Genomic DNA, 18,599 nt, shown 5'->3' on the forward strand with positions numbered 1-18,599 from the left:
TGGTTTGAATGCAATCCACGGTGGGTAATGGGTAATTAGGAAGGGGGTACTTCGGCCTACTTTTACTTTCAAAGTAAGTTTTGTCACCAGTTTTCTGCTAGGCCTCGTTTTTTGAGATTTGATTGGGGGTCTTCTACATTTTTGCGACTGGCTTTAGTAAGGGTCTGGGTGGGAGCACTGCTAGGAAGATCTAATTTTGTTCTAAAACACAGTTTACAGTACACCTAGCTTGAGGGGCAAGATCCGCTACATTAATTTGCCCATACTTATTTATCCTTCAAAAGGTGACTCAGAGTACGCACTTTCAAAAATATTGTACTGTCTACTAGGAAAATCAAATTGTGACTTTTTGCACTCCACAGCCTACATACCTTATATTTATTTATCAGTGGTGTTGTAATATTATATCACTTCCTACCCAAAGAATTGTTTATGTTCAATTGTTTGTCTATGCTGTGCTTTTTTTTACAGGGTGTCTTCTGGTGACCAACATCGATGGACGAAGCGTCGGCTGCAATGGAGGAGTGCCGCTAATAGGAGGATTTTTTTTCTGCAGGCAACTTACTTACCACTTCCAACAGGACCACTACAACCACATAGATACAGTATCCCTTGCCTTTTTCTCTGACTGTGACTGCATTTCTTGGCTCTCTCTAGGCTTCTAAATTGATCCCTTAACACATCACTTAGTCCACTCCACTATCACATCTGCACCACACATAGTCATTTGTAAGTGCTCCTACGTAATTCGCAAGTCGCAGCACGCCCCAGGCCGTAGAGGACTGGGATGGCCCCAATGATGAAGCATGTCACCAAGGGGCAACCCTGGTGAGTGAGGGGACACCTAGAAAAAAAGCAATTTCTCCTTTTCTATCTACTATACCTTCTGTCAGGTTACGCAGCCCCTAAGCGCCTACCGTACTATGAAACTACATTTCCCATGAGTAGGCGGGAGACTTGCAGGAAGTTTATCTGGGGAACAGACGCGCTTCCTGTTGCGCGTTATTCTGGTTTCTGTTCTGCACCGGCATGAGAGCGGACGCTCTGCATGCTTTTCTATCGTGTCTCCTGTGGACTATCACCTTCCCCCCCCTGAGGCTCAGTGGGGAGCGCTTCCGTGTTCTGTCCTTGGCGGTAGACGGACTTCACGCGTCTTCAGGTAAAGCCGCTCTAAACTCTTCGGCCGCCCGTGCGGTCAGCTGATTACTGCCTGAACGGATTGTTAAGGGAGGTTCTGTGACTGTTTTCTAACAGAATTCTACCTTTGATGAATTCCTGTTTGGTTGAATTGTGTGTGGCGGAGCACAGTGGCGGTCTATACCACGTGTTAGCGTTCGCATCGGGGATCGTTTTTGTACTATTAAAACGGAGCGCGGTAGTAAGGACAACTACGCGTCTCCGTTGTATAACTGTGTATTTCAAAGGACCTCCATAACTGGGCATGTAGTGAGGTAACTACAGGCTACCCCAGTTCTCTTTGTGTAGTGCACCGTGGGGTGTGTTGTTGGCAGAATTCAGTGGTGGTCGCAACAGCAACTACGTTTTTCTGTTTGACCTTCACCAAAGATTCTCTACTGGGTCATTACTTAGAGAGCGCAGTGTTGTAGTTCTTGCTTCCTACACACTACCGTTTCCCTCTTCCTTTTTGTTGGACCATACATCTTTGCTTTGACTATTTGGAACCCCCTTTGTACATTGAGTCCTCTACCATGTTTGTGGTATGTTGTGAGTAGTGGGTTTGATGTCTTAGTATAACGCGAGTGTGTTTGGTGCGACAGGAGTGTGTTCGTTAACTATATGTTTATGTGTTTCTTAGGCCTTCCTCACAGATTGTGGCAGAAGGGCTATAGTATTTCCTATCCAAGGTCATGTTTTCTTGGTGCTCAGGTACTTGTCTACTTCCTTGGTTATTTAGTGAGACTATATGAGAGTACCCTTGTATGTTAGGACAGCACTTCACTGATGCCTGTCTTGTCTTCTGTTACAGGTATCCTTTCCCTGCTGACCCTACCTTTACCCATCCCACATTTTTTATTTTAGTTTGTTATTTTTCTCCCCCGCCTAATGGCTCGAACACCCTGTGTTTACACTTCTGGGTGTTGGTGACATTTGGAGGTGGAACCATATTTGCATCGACTGGATCACGGGGAGTAAACCTGACACCTTCCAGACCAACCCCATTGAGTGTTGTTGTGAATGGATTTATAGTGACCAGCAAGGCTCTCGGGTATCTGGCTACAGAGACCTTATGTTGAATATCGTTATCAATAATTCCACACAGGCCCTGTACTGTCGCATTCTTTCTTCCACAGTTGTCGAATGTACTACTTACTTTTCACTGACATGCATGCAGTAGTGCATGCACTTTCAAAGACTGATGGATAGGTTTGTACCCAAAGAATTGTTTATGTTCCATTGTTTGTGTATGCTGTGCTTTTTTTTTACAGGGTGTCTTCTGGTGACCAACATCGATGGACGAAGCGTCGGCTGCAATGGAGGAGTGCCGCTAAAAGGAGGATTTTTTTTCTGCAGGCAACTTACTTACCACTTCCAACAGGACCACTACAACCACATAGATACAGTATCCCTTGCCTTTTTCTCTGACTGTGACTGCATTTCTTGGATCTCTCTCTGCTTCTAAATTGATCCCTTAACACATCACTTAGTCCACTCCACTATCACATCTGCACCACACATAGTCATTTGTAAGTGCTCCTACGTAATTCACAAGTCGCAGCACGCCCCAGCCCGTAGAGGACTGGGATGGCCCCAATGATGAAGCATGTCACCAAGGGGCAACCCTGGTGAGTGAGGGGACACCTAGAAAAAAAGCAATTTCTCCTTTTCTATCTACTATACCTTCCAGACCAACCCCATTGAGTGTTGTTGTGAATGGATTTATAGTGACCAGCAAGGCTCTCAGGTATCTGGCTACAGAGACCTTATGTTGAATATAGTTATCAATATTTCCACCCACGCCCTGTACTGTCGCATTCTTTCTTCCACAGTTGTCGAAAGTACTACTTACTTTTAACTGACATGCATGCAGTAGTGTATGCACTTTCAAAGATTGATGGATAGGTTTGTACCCAAAGATTTGTTTATGTTCACAATTGTTCGTCCATGCTGTGCTACTTTTTCTTGTCTCCCAAAACCTTTCCCAAAAACCCCCGTACCCATCCATTTTTCAAACCCTAACCCTCTTCCCCCGGGCTGTGTGGTTTTGATTGATGTGTGACTAAATTACAGCAATAAATCCACACACTTGCTGGGGAGGATAAGGTGATAGCAACAGGCTGGTGAAGAAATCCGAGGATATATTCTTACTCTGCTTGACAAAGACCCATGGCTAATGTCAAAGAACTTCAACCGAATTAGTTATACTTTAACATTTGTTAGGCTACAACGTGGCACTGTTCTAGTGTACTTCTGTCACCTGCTATATTCTGTATTGTACCTTTGTATTGCTCAGGAGGACAAACCAGATTTCATTTTCTTTTTTTTCATAGGCAAGCAACTGCCACTGTGTCACACCACTAGTACCACCGCTATGAGGAAATTTTATCCGCCCAGGATTGCCAACCTTATTTGCTGTTTCCCGTGGAGCCAGCCCTGGGCCTAGCCCTACTTGCAAACAGAAATTACAGGTAAGATAGGCGTTTGGTTGGAGGTAGTATAATGGAGTATTAGGAGAGACGAGAGATTTGATTGACGGTAGTACTACTAAAGTCCTAGGACTATTCAGGAAAACAAACTTACTGTTATGTTAAACCCCCACCCACCAGACTCAAAAGCAGTAAAAAACAGGTATGGTCAGATAAAGTTTCAAAAAGTATATTTTTATAGCCCTAACAAAAGAATCTCCCGCAAGACCCTCCCTAACCCCAACGATTGTCCTTCAAAAGTCCCCAAAAATCACAACTCCCAATTCCCACCCCCCAAAAGTCTCTAAAAAAGGGGCAAGGGACACTATGGCAGGGTGCTGTTGGAATTAGCAGCCAGGGCATCATGCTCCTTGCGGAGGGTGGCAAGTTCGAAGCCGAGGCCCTCCACCACGTTCTTATAATTATGGACCTCCTGCTCCAGGTAGGACAGTCTGAGGGATAAGCGGCGCCGGTGTGCCTTGCAAATCCTGTGAGGGGCAGCTGCTTTCTTTGCTGCTGGGCGGTGGTGTTTGGCTTTGGTAGCCCGGCTCCGTACCGCTGGAGCACTGCGCTGGCTGGCAGCCCGCACGGAGGAGGATGCAGCTGTCCCAGTGGACGTTGTTGTTGTTCCAGACTGCGTCTCCTCCTCCTCCAGGGCCACCAGCCGCCGATATTCAGCAACAGTGGCATCCAGCCTCCGTTGCCGGGCCATTCGAGCCAGCTCCTTCCTCCTTGATGGTGTCTTGGATTTGGAAGGAGCAACTACATGAAAAAAGAAAGACATAGTCTGTAACCAATGCTCCTTAAGATTAACACAAAATGATTGAGCAGAAAGTTGTCACAGTACAAGTAGCAAATTGAAAGCACAGTGCATAACTATTGAGGACAGTATCTATGTAACCTCCGACTTCTTCATCCTTGCTCTAACATTAGTGGGAGTTTAAGGAACAAATTCTACGAGCACTATGGACTTCTATTACAGTCGACTATGACAGTACACCACTCTTATTCTTCTTCTTCTCTCTTGTTTAGGAAAATTGGTACGTTATCTTATGCAAGCCGGCATAATGCCAGCGCAGTGAACTTGCACCCGAGAAAAACAGACGCACACCATGGTGAGTGAGACAGACTTGCGTTACTGTACCGGTCCAGTACATGCAGGTGGTGAAGCTCTTACTTTTCTATTACGGGTGGCACTGAGAATACTCTGTTAAAAGGGCTACTGCTTAATTAATTTAGCTTTCACCCTACAGTGCAAATGAGTATTAGAAAAGGAAAATGAAGAAGCTAAATTATCTGATTATCTATCACTTCACATGGGATGTATTTGATGACATATGGGATGACTTTAGGTGCTTTGCTTATTATTGAGTGAACAGTGATACCCCCACACATGAATGACGTACTACTACTAAACTAAAGTTATTAAGGGAGGTAGGGAGTGTCCACCGTAATAACTGGATATATGCTGTGCTTGCAGTTGCAATACAAACTACTGCTACTATTCATGGTAGTCTTTGGACAACGTTACAACTTCTTTTCCTTGCCTTTCCTACACTGGAACGGACGTGCGGGTGCGGTGTTACATGCTCTTCAAAGTAACACTTAGTTCATCCAGTGACCGTCTACTCTCTCTAGATTCACATATGCTATCTAAGAGTCAGATAGTACCATGAATGATCCAGGCATCCATCCATTCAAAGTATATTGCACACATACAGTTTCTGTCTCACCCACCCAGGCTGTTCTCCTTCCACCCATCCTTGCTTCATCATTCACCCAGCCATGCACCATACCATTTTCTTACCTTCCCAGCCACCTCGGGGACCAAGCAAACACATATCATTCTTCTTTGCCAGTCATCATTACATTTCTCGTGCTTCCACACTTACTTACACCCTTCTTTCGCTTTTCGTTCATCCCATCCATCAAGTTCACCTCAGATCTGATTGGGATTCTTCTCGCCAAAAACTTCACAGCTAAGTCGAAGTACATTTAGAGGAGGCTACTACCTGCTTTTTTTATAATACACCCGTGCAGAAAGCACACTCTGCAGTCTTCAATCTCAATGACTAAGGAATGTATAGCTTACCTCTGCCCGCCACCACCGTTTGAACCCTCACAGGCATGTCCTTTTCCGGCACTTGCACCGCCTCCTCCCCAGAGTTGTCCTCCTCGTCCAATGCCACCACCTCCGCGCTGGCCCCGTCTCCAGATGTTCCACCTACAAAGTACATTTAATAATGTTAGAATACACCACTCACTACTATATAATATTTGGTCTAGGAGGAAGAAAGAAATGTGAAAAAAAGTGTACAATTTAATAATTTTTGACTGTGTACTCTAGAGTAAAAATGTCCCTTTTTCCAGGGAAGGCTGTTGTCTTGCTGCACTTTTTGGCACAACTGATGAATGTTTGCTTTTTACTTTTTAACACGCACCACTTTTTCTCCTAACAGACAGAACCTTGACTTCTAAGAACACGAGCAGGATCAAGTTCAAACCAGGTGAGAGCTCGGCTCGACCACAAGAAATGTGTCCAATTAATCGTCAGCACTAAGCACTTTTCCATTTTCAGTTACACGTTCACTTTTATGACAAACTTGAATTTAATAAATGTGTTTACTTTTAATAAAGCTTTTAAACTTAAATAGACTCTGTGGTTTTTGGTCCTCCAGACTAGAGTGGATGAGCTAAAGGTTTTCGAATTTTTGCAAGCATGAGTCCGTGCCTCTGCCATCGGTGACTTTGGGAGCTAAATGACTCTGCCACACTATCTAGTCAGTAAGGAGATTGGAGGTTCAACTACAAAGTCTGTTATCACTGAGGTATGTGGAAAGTCTAACAGTTACAGCACCTATTATAATTGATAAGCTAAGCGATGCATTATTTAGTGTCCATAGTTCTGTTTGTGCAGATTTGTCCCTGCAACAGTAGTAGAATGGATTGTCCTCCTATCCAAACCAAAAGTAAAGTAGTATCTTATTATTTCTTGGTGGTGGTCATTCACCTTTTTATTGTTGGCAATGGTCAAAGCATAAACATTTAGAATACTTGAAAAGACATTATGGACAATCCCAGAGGACTACACTCAGTGCATAGAGCTATTGCTGACTAGAATGGGAGTCCAATGGAAATGCCAAATGTGCAATCTTAGTTAGCTACACAGACAGACTAATAAGAATAATCTAGTAATACCACAAGGAGTCATAGTCGAGGCAGGATAAGAATTTAGATCCTGTCTACAAGAAGATCAAAGACGATTTAGAAAAAATCGAATGAGGAACGCTAGGAAAAAATAAGTACTCTATATTAAAATTAAAACTTACTGGGGCCAGCAAAGGAGCCCTCGACTGCCCGGTCCTGGCCTGCATCGACAACAGCACCCTCCTCCTCCTCCTCCTGTGTCCTCCTCTTGCCCCTGGGGGAAGCTGATGTACAACATGAAAGAAAGAAAAACAGAAAACATGGATGATATTTCTCAACCAAATCAAACATTTAAAAAAGAACTAACAAAGTAACAAAATATTTTTGCGAAATAGCAAATAGGGAACGACTCCACGGGATATATTATTGACCAATCTCATGTGGTCGACTACGTCATTACTTTAGTATTGCTTGATTTGCGGACCGTCGAATTGGAAACTACCCTATGTAACTCACTAAACAAAGTACTAAAAAGGTTTGCCTAGGATTGGCAGGCAGCAGTCCGCAGCACGCAAAGTGACAGCCAAAGTCCATTGTGATTGAAGATCAGCGACAACACTAAAGTTTCCTACTACATTCACCAGTCATTAAAATACTCAAACTATTAATCCACCACCACTATTTCTTCTTATCGCCATGTGTACAAAGGAAGGACTGGACTTGAGTCTGTAGGGGCTGATTTATAAGGCCCTTGCGGCTCTTTTGCTCCATTGTTGCGTGACTTTTGTGACGCAGCGACAGCACAAAAGAGGCGCAATGGTGCGGCGTATATTAACAACGTGACGCATCTGGGAGATGCATCACGTTGTAAAGCCCTGCGCCAATAGGGGTGTTCCGGCGCAAGGGAGGGCGTTCCTGCGCAGGAACGCATCCTAAAAGTGGCTGAGGGAAATCTACAAGATTTCAATCAGTCACTTTGAGGACAATGATGCGTGACTCAAACCCTGCGCCTGCTTGAAGCAGACGTACGGCTTGACGCAGCATTGGGGAGATAGGGCACCCCAGAGAATTGATGGAGCTGCACCATCGTTGCGACGCAACTCCAGCAATGCGCCGCCTTTACGGCACAGATGCGTAACGCTTTGGTGACGTTTTGGGCCCATGGCGCGCCGCATTGTAAATACGGCGCACCATGGGTGATGGTGGCGTGACGCACAATTACTGGCGCATCCCTGCAACTTTGCAGGGATGCGCCGGTAATTAAAAATCTGAACCTTAGTGTGTAGCATTGCGCAGTTCTTTCAACTACACTCATACATAATTTCACAGGCCAATGAAATGAACACAAAATCTAAAACAAATAAGCATAGTAGCAACACTACTGAGAAGGAGAGCAGTGTACCTGAAATGCACAGAAGATTTTGAAATAAAATGTACCTACAATGTAATGAGCAGCATTATTGCTCTTGGTAAAAAACAAAAATTTGCAATATAATAACACAGCAGGAGAAAACATAGTAGTAAAGACATAGCTACTACTACTCACCAAGCCCGGGGATCTCAAGGCCAAGGCGGTCGAGCAGATCTCGCTCACGGGTCAGGACATCCGTCCAGCGGTGGGTGGCCTGGTTGTAGGTGCGCCAGACCCGAGAGTGGTGGTAAATGGCCTGGCACACCTTCTCCCACCGCTTCCGGCGCTCCCGGGCCCCGTACCCGGCACTGATCTTGCCGCCTCCCATGATGGTCCTGGGGAGGCGGCGCTGAACATAAAAAATGAGTTGGGCCACCTCCTCCGGGGTAAAGATCTCCCGTGGCATCACTAGCTCCCCCCTCAAACGCCCGCACGGGAGCCGGACACGGGGTGCGGGACCCTTCCCCTTCTCGGGATGCTTCCCGGCTCCCTTCACCATGGTCTGGGCGGAAAGGAATAAAGAAAATAGAATAGGGAAGAGAAGAAAAGAAAAGAGTTTACAAAAGTAGTTTAAAATTAACCAAAAGTAGCAGTAAACACAAAAATATAGGGCTAGAAAAATAGAGGGATAGATAATAAGTAAAATAGATTAAAAAAAACTTCAAACAAGCAAAGGATGGCAGAGATTGACAGAGGATACAAAGACCATGCCCAGAACCATAGCAATGAATGAGAAACAAGATGGCCGCGCCCGTTCACGACCGCGCGGGTAAGTTCGCGCGAGATTTTCCTTGCGAACACGCGCGAGACTGTACTGGCAAGCCGCGGACTTTGCGAGATTACACTTCGCGCCCGGAAACGGATATACGTCAGGCAAACAAGATGGCTGCGCCCTTGAACGACCGCGAGGGTAACTTCGCGTCTTGCGCTACGAGCGGCTCGCAAAAACGCACAAAACCTTGCCAACTAACACGCCGCAAAAAAAACAAATTGCATATTCGCACGAATTTGCGGCTTCCGAATCCGATCTTGCGCGTGTTCGCACCCCGCGAACCCCGCGAAATTGCAGAAAAACGAGTTTTTCAAAAGTGAAAGCACTCGGCAGGGGCAAGAGTTCAAACTCATCATTAGTAACAATTCCCGGTAGTGCTTCCTGACTGGGGCCCCTCCAGAATTCAGTTGCTAGTTGCAACAATTGTATGACCCTGCTCTGACCCTCACAGCAGGCTCATACAATAGCTACAAGTAGGCCACAAAGAAGGTCCTGGGGAAAAAAAATGCACTGCAACAGAAAGCAAAATTACAGATAAGGAAGCAGGTGCCAGGCTGGAATTTTAAAACAGTGACACATTAATAAACTAACCCCAAATTAATTCATCTCAGTTGAAGCAGGGCTGGTGTGCTTGCTTTTCCCCCCCATAATCTACAGTAATGATGAACCAGAGGGTGGCATTGATGTAACAGAGGGTTGCAGTGGTGAAACAGAGGGTGCTGGGAACCTGTGATGATGAACCAGACGTAGAAACAACATAATTCGCGACCGTTGCGCGACGAAATGTAAGTTCGCAATTGCGAACTGGTACAAAACCCTCGCGAACTGGCAGAAATCCTTGCGAACACAAAAAAAAAAAAAGCCGCAAATTTGCAAGAATTCGCGGATTTTGCGGATTGCGAGTTCGCAAATCCGCAAAATTCGCGAACGCGAGATTCGCAAAATTCGCCCATGCTTAGGTAGATTGGAGTGGAGTAAATTGTAGCGAAGTAGAGTGGGGTGGGGTGGATTGGGGTACATTGGAGTGGGATAGATTGGAGTAGAGTAAATTGTAGCGAAGTAGAGTGGGGTGGGATGGATTTGGGTACATTGGAGTGGGGTAGATTGGAGGGAAGTGGCGTAGAGTGGATGCTCAGCAGGATTGTCACATAAATTCTCTCACTTTGAAGTCAGAGAAAGAAAAGTAAACTCCAGGCTCCCTCTGAAGACAGAGCTTGACATTTGACCTATGTCTTTGAATGTACAGCAAATGTGACAAAATAAGAACAAGATTTTAAGGCTTGTTTACACAAAGGAAGTTTGTGGAAGAATACAGTAAACAAGGTATGGGCAACAGGAGGGGCGAACTCAAGAAACTTTTGGAAACTCAACAGGCTACCAATGCAAGATATATACTCAGAGAATTGCCTGCATAACCCTCAAAGCTCTCTGCAAAGGAAAACCAATCTACCTTATAAACAAACTATCTAAAGCCGACCGGTCTACTCTTGATTCCACCCAAATTTAAGAACAATAACTAGTTCAGAACTATATCACACACATATCCAACTGTCTATTTTATACTTCTTTTATATACTCTTAATATGTATTTGTATTACATCCATATGTAACTCGTGTAATTGTTGCTGTGGCTAATCTATTGTGTAAATCTTTTTTGATTCTTTTACTATGTATTTCTATTTATTCCATATGTAATTCTTGTAATTGTTGCTGTGCATACTCTGTAAAGCACTTTGATACCTTTGGCTCAAGTGTATGGTATACAAAACTCAAAAAAATTAAATAAAATAAATGAAGCTGGACAGCAAAAGCAAATAAAGCCAGCAAATAGAAAGCAGGAACATGTAAGTTACAAAGCCAATGGTAAGCAACAGATGGAATGTATTCCTAAGTCAGCTTTCTGAATGGCACCAAGATGTCTTTAGCAAACCACACAGCTGCAACTTAAAAAGAGGTGCCAGCACCTGCAGATTTAGGTAAGTCATGGCATCATCAGCACCAGTCCAGTGGAGGTTGCACTGGGAGTCACAGTGCTCACGGTCCTGGAGATGTTGTTGTGTTCTCCTTCAAGCTCAATCCCAAAACGCCCCAACCCAACTAGCTACTCTGTAGGCCAGGTTGCTGCTGTACGCAATCTTTGATATGCATGATCTTCTTTCGGTACTTGCAACTGCTCGTTTATCTTGAAGGACGAATGATGGCTTGCGAAACTTGAAAGCAATTCAGAAACTTCCTTGTGCTGGATGATGTAGTGGAACACCCGTGCCCTCATATTCCATGATAGTCTCAGCAATAGGTGTCAGTGTAGCCACATCTATGTTAAGGACATGCTCAGGTCTCAGACCTCACACACAGTACAATGATGCAGGTCTTGCCCGTATTGTAGCAATGATGCTACTCCACCACACCTAGGCTCCTTCACAACCCCTCTCCTTAAGAGAAGCATCTTCCTGGTACCAGATCACCTACGTTGGCAGTAGGTGACCAAAGCCTGGAACTCTAGAGTCTTCATTGATATAGGACACCCAACTTCTGGTCAGTAAGTCTTGGTGCAATAAGTGCAGATTTTTGACCCACTAACTGGAACTTTCTGTCCCATCTTTACATCCAAACTACAAAAAGATTTACTGTGTTCAAGTAGTTCACTTCTATGACCCAGTGGCGTAACACAGGTCCCTGCAGCCCCTGCGGTGCAGGGGGGGACTCCCAAGGGCCCCCTCAGCACAGTACTCTGATCGGAGAGCTCCTGATTGAGCCCAGAGGGGTACGCTCCACGTACCGTGCAGGGGGGCACCCTCAAGTTTCATTACACCAGTGCTGTCACCCGTTCTGGGCAGTTCTGTACTTGTGATATTTCTGTACATAGACTTTATTCAAAGTGTGAGCAGGAAGGTGGGGTGGACCTGGGAGGCTGCAACCAAGGACAACACAAAACAATGTATACAAGAGATATCCAACCTCTCCCGCTCACCTGCATCTAAACTGGTGAAGGGAAGTCCTTCCAGAAGGCAATGAGTAGGAAAGAGCAGGGGGAAACACCCTGGCTTCAAAGGGACCCAGTGCCTCCTCTTCTTACCACTTTTTGTTGTGACCCATCTCAAAAATCCCTAGAATGTCTGAAAAGAGCCCTAAAATCCACATCTGTGGCTCTCTTCAGCCCTCCAACGTAGGTCCAAGATGAAGTTTCTAGCATACACAAATGAAGCCAGTATGGTCATTTATTCACATGTGCAAAGAGTACTTCACATGCTTTTTTCACACATGTGAACAAATACACACATGCAACGCCCATGCCTTGTGTAAATAAGTAAAGGATCCAGTTGCAGGGCAGTGGTAGACAAGTTGAAAATGCAGAAGATGGCAGGGCCTTGCCCTAATAGGTGGCAGGAAGAAATGCCTGTTCTTTACCTAGAATTGGTATCACTGCCACTACTATCAGTCATCCACAGCCCACTGAGGTGACAGAAGTCACACTCGGCAAAAGAAAGATGCCATCTGACCTTAGAGCTCCGGTGGCCTTAGTGCATGTGAATGATTGGATTGTGTGTGCTGAGGTTAAGGTCAAAAACACTACAGCTTTCTATGATGAATCTGAGGCAGGGGTACATGGTTTCCGGAGACATGCAGGGGATCCTTCGCCATTACAAAAGATGGCCTGTTGCTTTATTCTTTTCTTTTTTGGACTTCCTTGTGTTCAATCTGATGAATCTCCTGGTAGTGATGTGCGGAGGACCACAAGACAGTGAACTTATCTGTCTGGTTGTTTTAGCTTTGCAGCTGATGCAGCTGGTTTTGAAGATGGAGCTGGGTGACAAGGGGAGCCAGTGGAGTTCCATCAGGATGAGGATGATGTGGCCCTTTTCATTGAGGTACTGTGCACTATTCAATGGTTGCGTATCCAGCAGACCAAAAATATTACTAAATCATCAAAAACCAACAGGTACTTTCACTGTCAATGTATTTCCAAATGAATGCATGAAATTTACATTCGCATGAGTTCAATCATAAACAAAATTCAAAAGGTAAACAGAACACATTTGTTTGACGTCTTTCATTTCAACAAAATATCATGAAGCAGAGTCTTGATATAGAAGCATATTGTTCAAATGTTCATCTGTTAATTGTGTGTTGCCCGATGCATTTCGGGACTATACAGTCCTTTGGTCAGGGGCTGCCTACAATGAAAATGTATTTAAATTACTCAAGATCAGGAAAACATAGTTAGGTCCACGTCCAAGTTGAAGTTTCTAGCATACACACATGAAGCCAGTATGGGCATTTATTCACATGTGCAATGAGTACTTCACATGAGTACAATACACGTGATGCCCCATCCTGCCAGTGATTAAATGTCCAAAATAGAAACGACATAGCACAGTGGTCATCATTGTTACCGAAAATGCTAATGTAAATCGCTCAAGTTAACTCCAGGAACAGCTCATCCGATTACAGCCGCGTTCAAACAAACTAGCGAAAAACCGGAATTCTATTACAGGACCGGAGGCTTCAGATTATGCTTCTCTTTCTTTACTGTATAAAACACAGCAGCCAATAAACATACAGTTTAGTGCAAATAAAACTTCAAAGTCCATGATGCTTGGCGTAGCCACGCCCCCTTCAGCACCCATAAGAGCCTAGGTCACACCTCCAGCTTCCTCTTTCTTTGCTGCTCACACAGCAAGAGTTAAGTGCCCAGCCCCTTACCTATATGCCTGTGTGCTATTTTGATTGTTTTATATAGTAATTGGGGACGATTTGCATGTGTTTTCATCCTTAAAGGTTGCAAATGCGCTCCTAGTGCTTAGCGCTTATGTATTTCATTGTGTATTGCTTGTTTTAGGTTTATTGGAGCTTGTTGATTTTAGCGCGGGTTTTTCCCCATTCACACACCGAATATTGATCGGAGTTGGTTGATTTCACGCCTGACTGGCTGCAAAAATAGTCTTTGCCTTGGATTGGAGTGGCACACGCTCCTTGTACTTATATTTTGGCTCTGACGCCCTGCTGGGCTGCAATAATTAAATACAGCATTTGCTGAGGGGGTCTTAAACTGACTCTATCATTAGGTTACAGTGTGCATGGGGCTGACCCCCCCCCCCCCCCTGACTCCTCTGGTGCCTACCTCTTTGGATTAGGGTGTGTAATCTCAGCTTTATCGCAATTCATTATGGATGATGGGTATTATTACGATGAGGAGGAGGAGGAAGGACCCTATGAAGAGCAGCATTCTGCTGCAGTGGAGGATAAAATTGTGGAGGCCCTGGATGCATCAGTCCAGGCCTCAGTTAGTAAGGCAGTGAAAGTGCAGTGCCAGCTACTGTACAACAAGCATTGGCAGCAGCATTAAAGCCGATCACCAAACAGCTCGAGAGCTTCGCTAAGCGCCATGGCTTTGCCAAAAACAAGCCCGGTAAAAAACAGACACCAACTCCGCAGGCAGGTTCAGCAGAACAGTGGCCACACTCCGGCGCTTTGGGCTCTCTTCCGACCCCGTCCAATTCAGATCACGCTTATGCAAGCAGTGGTAAGGCGAAGAGTAAACAGCATTACGTGGACACTGATACCACCGCCACCACTGAAACCAATACTACCGACACAGATGAGGAGCAGCCCCCGAAGAAGAGGGCAAAGAAATCTGCCTCTTCGGCTTCAGAGCCTCCTCCTCCCGACACTCCGTTTACTTTCAACCCTTCGGAAATTATGCATCCCCGGTCCAAAGATTGGGTCCCGCTGTGACACAGTATCTAGAGGAGAATCTAAGGAAAGGGTTCGATAAGGAGGTCCGCAACAGACTGCGGTCTGAGTGTCCCCTTCCTGATCTTCCCCACAGGGTTGCCGAGACCCCTGAGATCGATGCCAGCATGCTGACGTTCCTAAAGAAGTTCGCCAAGGACCCCAAGAAGGGTTTGGATCGTGCCTGGAGGGGATGCCAGGATAAGATGCTAGATGTGGTGGGACCCCTGGCCAAGATCTTAGAAATGGCTTTGCATGCCAAAGAGACCAACGTCATTATAGAACCGGATATTCTGGCGGGTTGGACCCAGCGCGCAATCTGTCTCCTCGGTAATGCTAACTGCGCAGTGTCATCGGAGCGGCGCAAGTCGCTGTTAATGAGAATGGACTCGAATTTGACTGAGTTGGCAACAGCTGAGCTGGGTCCTCTAGCAGAGGGCAATCTCTTTGGAGATCGATTTGTGAAGGACGTTTCCAAATACGTGGGAACCTTCACTTCCCTGGACAAGGCCCAATCAGGCATCAAGCGGGCCCTACAGAATAACCTTTTTAATAGGGCCGGACGAGGCAGGGGACGCTCGCCAGGCCGTTTCGGCAATCAAGGTCCCCCCAGAGGTGATTTCGGAAGAGGTCGAGGTGATTGGGCCTCGACAAGAGGAGGTACCTTCTATCCGCAACGCCGCAGATACTCCAGAAAGAAATATCATGGAGGCGGCAACAGGGCAGGCTTCCACGCCCAGAACTATTCAGGTGAGCGCTCTGGATTGCTTTTGCATGCCTTTGGGGGTCGCACAATGTTTGTCTTACACAATTGGAGTCTCCTGACTCAAGATGCATGGGTCCTGCAGACCATTCAAGGGTTTCACCTAGTTTTCTATCAGACTCCCACACAGAGGGTGGCCCCGAGGGCTCTCCATTTTTCCCGACCAGAGGCGAGTTCTATAGACAGCGAAATAGAAGAATTACTTCACAAACGCGCCATAGCAAGGTGCGAGTACAACCCGCACGGGTTTTGCAGCAATATCTTCCTTGTACAGAAAAGGGGCGGAGGCCACAGGCTTGTGTTAAACTTGAAGGATTTCAATTACTTCCTAGTCCACAACCATTTCAAGATGGAGGGGATCCATCTGTTAACAGATCTTTTACAGTCAGGGGATTGGATGGTGCGTTTAGACCTGAAAGATGCTTATCTTTCCATCCCCGTCTATCGTCCTCACCGTCGGTTCCTTCAGTTTCAGTGGAGAGGACGTTGGTTCGAATATTCGGCCCTTCCTTTCGGGCTTTCCTCGGCTCCTTGGTGCTTCACCAAGGTGATGAAGCCGGTGGTGGCCCACCTGAGAGAACAGGGGGTGCGTCTCATTATTTACCTAGACGGCATCCTAATTTTGGCTCACAGTACGGAGCTGGTGTTGAGGCATCTTCAGATGACCATATCCCTACTCCAGAATCTAGGTTTTGTAATAAACAAAGACAAATCTGCCCTAATTCCGTCGCAGGAAATGGACTTTCTGGGTTTTGTGATCAACTCGCGGATAGCGCAGTTGAGTATGCCGAAATCGAAGTTGAAGGACTTGAAGAAAGAGATCATATCTCTTTTTAGCAAACAGGTGACCTCACTCAGGTCGGTTGCCAGAGTAGTAGGGTTGTTGGCCTCGTCAGTGCAAGCGATTTTTCCAGGTCCTCTACACTACAGGGCTCTGCAGAGGCTCAAAATCCAGCACCTTCAGAGAGGGCTGGCCTACTCGGATTTGATCCCGCTGACTCAGGAAGTGCGGGCCGAGATGCAATGGTGGCTAAACCAAGTGGAGGCGTGGAACGGCAGGGCCATCTTCTGCTCCGTGCCGGAAGTAGTCATAGAATCAGACACCAGCCTTTGGGGCTGGGGCGCGCGTTGTGGCGAAGTTTCCACAGGAGGAAGATGGTTGCAAGAAGAACTAGAGTTGCACATAAATTGTCTGGAGCTTCTAGCGGGCTCCTTCGCGATCAAGACACTCTCACCCCAGAAAAGCTCGTGTTGCATCCTCCTTTCGATGGACAACGTGTCTGCGGTTCGATATATAAACAAGCTGGGGGGGACGATATCATCCATGCTGGTGGAGATAGCCAAGGATTTTTGGCACTATTGTCTCAGTCATCAGATCTCGGTAATGGCGGAGTACATTCCGGGGCAGTCCAATGTAATAGCGAACTGGAACTCGAGACATCTTCGGGATTACAGCGATTGGCAGCTGCTTCCCAAGATATTCACTTGGTTACAGGACCTGTGGGGTCCGTGCCAGAGGGACCTATTTGCGTCCAGGCTGAACCGTCAACTTCCCAGGTTTTTCAGCTGGAGGCCGGATCCAGCAGCGGAGGCAACGGATGCATTCTTAAAGGACTGGTCGGGAGCGGTGAACTATGCATTCCCCCCTTTTCTATTGATTCCACAAGTGGCCTCTCACATTCTCAAGCAGAAGGCCGAGGTGATTCTAGGGACGCCTCTGTGGCAGTCGCAACCATGGTTCCCTATGTTGTTAGGGATATGTTGCGACCTCCCCAGGAGACCTCCATGGTCGGAGTCGCTATTGCTGGGACCAGCCCAGGAACAGCACCCGCTAATTATGTCTCAGAGCCTCACGCTGATGGCATGGAGGCTTTCAGGCAACAGTGGAACGTGCCTGGAGTTTCGGGAATGGCTAGCGATTTCATTAAGCAAGCCTGGGCTCCCTCCACGAGAAAAAGGTACTCTTCAGCCTGGAAGAGTTGGTTATGTTGGTGCGTGGAACGGGATCTGGATCCCGTGGGGGCAGGACTTTCTCACGTAGTAAATTTCTTGTCGCACAAAGCGACTAGCGGTTTGGCCTACAGATCCGTGAACAATTTCCGGTCGGCCATTTCGGCGGGACACGCCCACATTAACGGGAAACCGGTGGGCATGCATCCCTTGGTTTGTAAGCTCCTTAAGGGCATACGGGTAGCGAATCCTTCCAAGCCAAAATACTCTGGGCTTTGGGATGTCTCTTCGGTTAATACATTTCTGGACAACTGGCCATCTAACGACTTGCTTTCTAGGAAGCAGTTGTCGGCAAAGTTAGCAATGCTGTTATGTTTGTCAGCATGCAGGAGATCATCGGACGTTCGTGCCTTGGATATCGCAGGTAGAGTATTTACTCCGGAGGGAGTTTCTTTTACAATTACAGGTCGCACGAAAACACTTTCTAGACACATTGAGTATAATGCCTTTCCTAGTAATCCAAAATTATGTTTGGTCCAATGCTTGAAATCATACGAGGAGTGTACTCATACCGTAAGGCCCTCGGGGGTCACGCAGCTTTTGATAGCGGTGCAAAAGCCATTTAAACCTGAGTCCTCGGCTACTATAGCGAGATGGCTAAAATTTATCATGAAGGAGTCTGGTATTGATGTTCAATTGTTCGGGGCGCACTCGGTGCGAGGTGCCATGGCTTCAAAATTGTATTTGTTGGGGGCTAATATTCAAGATATAATGCATTGTGCAGATTGGTCGTCTGAATCGACATTCAAACAGTTTTATTATAAGCCGGTGGGAGACATTACTTCTGTGGTATTTAATACAGCTTTGAACTAGCATAATCTGAAGCCTCCGGTCCTGTAATAGAATCAAAAATTAGCTAGCATTCGCGCCAAGAATTTTCAATTCTATTAAGGACACGGAGGCGAGGATTATCCCACCCGGCTATGTTCAATGTATGATCATGCTTGCCCACCCGTTGTATTATGACTACTCTGTTATTTACAGCAGTTACGGGTTGTTTATTTCATTTTTTCCAGGCAATGACAAGAACAAAGAGTAAGAAGTCTTCCGTTGAAGAATGATGTTGGAACAAGGTTCCGGTTATTCCATGTTGGAGAAGTTTATAGACTGTTTATGGTT

At 46.0% G+C, this 18,599-nt stretch overlaps 1 protein-coding gene across 1 annotated transcript in view; it reads right to left on the reverse strand.

Moving 5' to 3' along the window:
* LOC147717475 (uncharacterized) overlaps positions 1-11,486 on the reverse strand; it is a 37,733-nt gene extending 26,247 nt beyond the window's left edge. The window contains exons 1-4 of the mRNA XM_086919854.1: positions 11,444-11,486; positions 6,974-7,075; positions 5,737-5,868; positions 4,075-4,406 (exon numbers count right to left, since the gene is read on the reverse strand). Of these exons, the coding sequence (XP_086775980.1) occupies positions 4,075-4,406; positions 5,737-5,868; positions 6,974-7,075; positions 11,444-11,486 (609 nt within the window). The remainder of the gene's footprint in view (positions 1-4,074; positions 4,407-5,736; positions 5,869-6,973; positions 7,076-11,443) is intronic.
* Positions 11,487-18,599: the final 7,113 nt, after the last annotated feature.

This window comes from Lissotriton vulgaris, chromosome 5 (assembly GCF_964263255.1).
Source record: "Lissotriton vulgaris chromosome 5, aLisVul1.2, whole genome shotgun sequence".
Lineage (NCBI taxonomy): Eukaryota > Metazoa > Chordata > Amphibia > Caudata > Salamandridae > Lissotriton > Lissotriton vulgaris.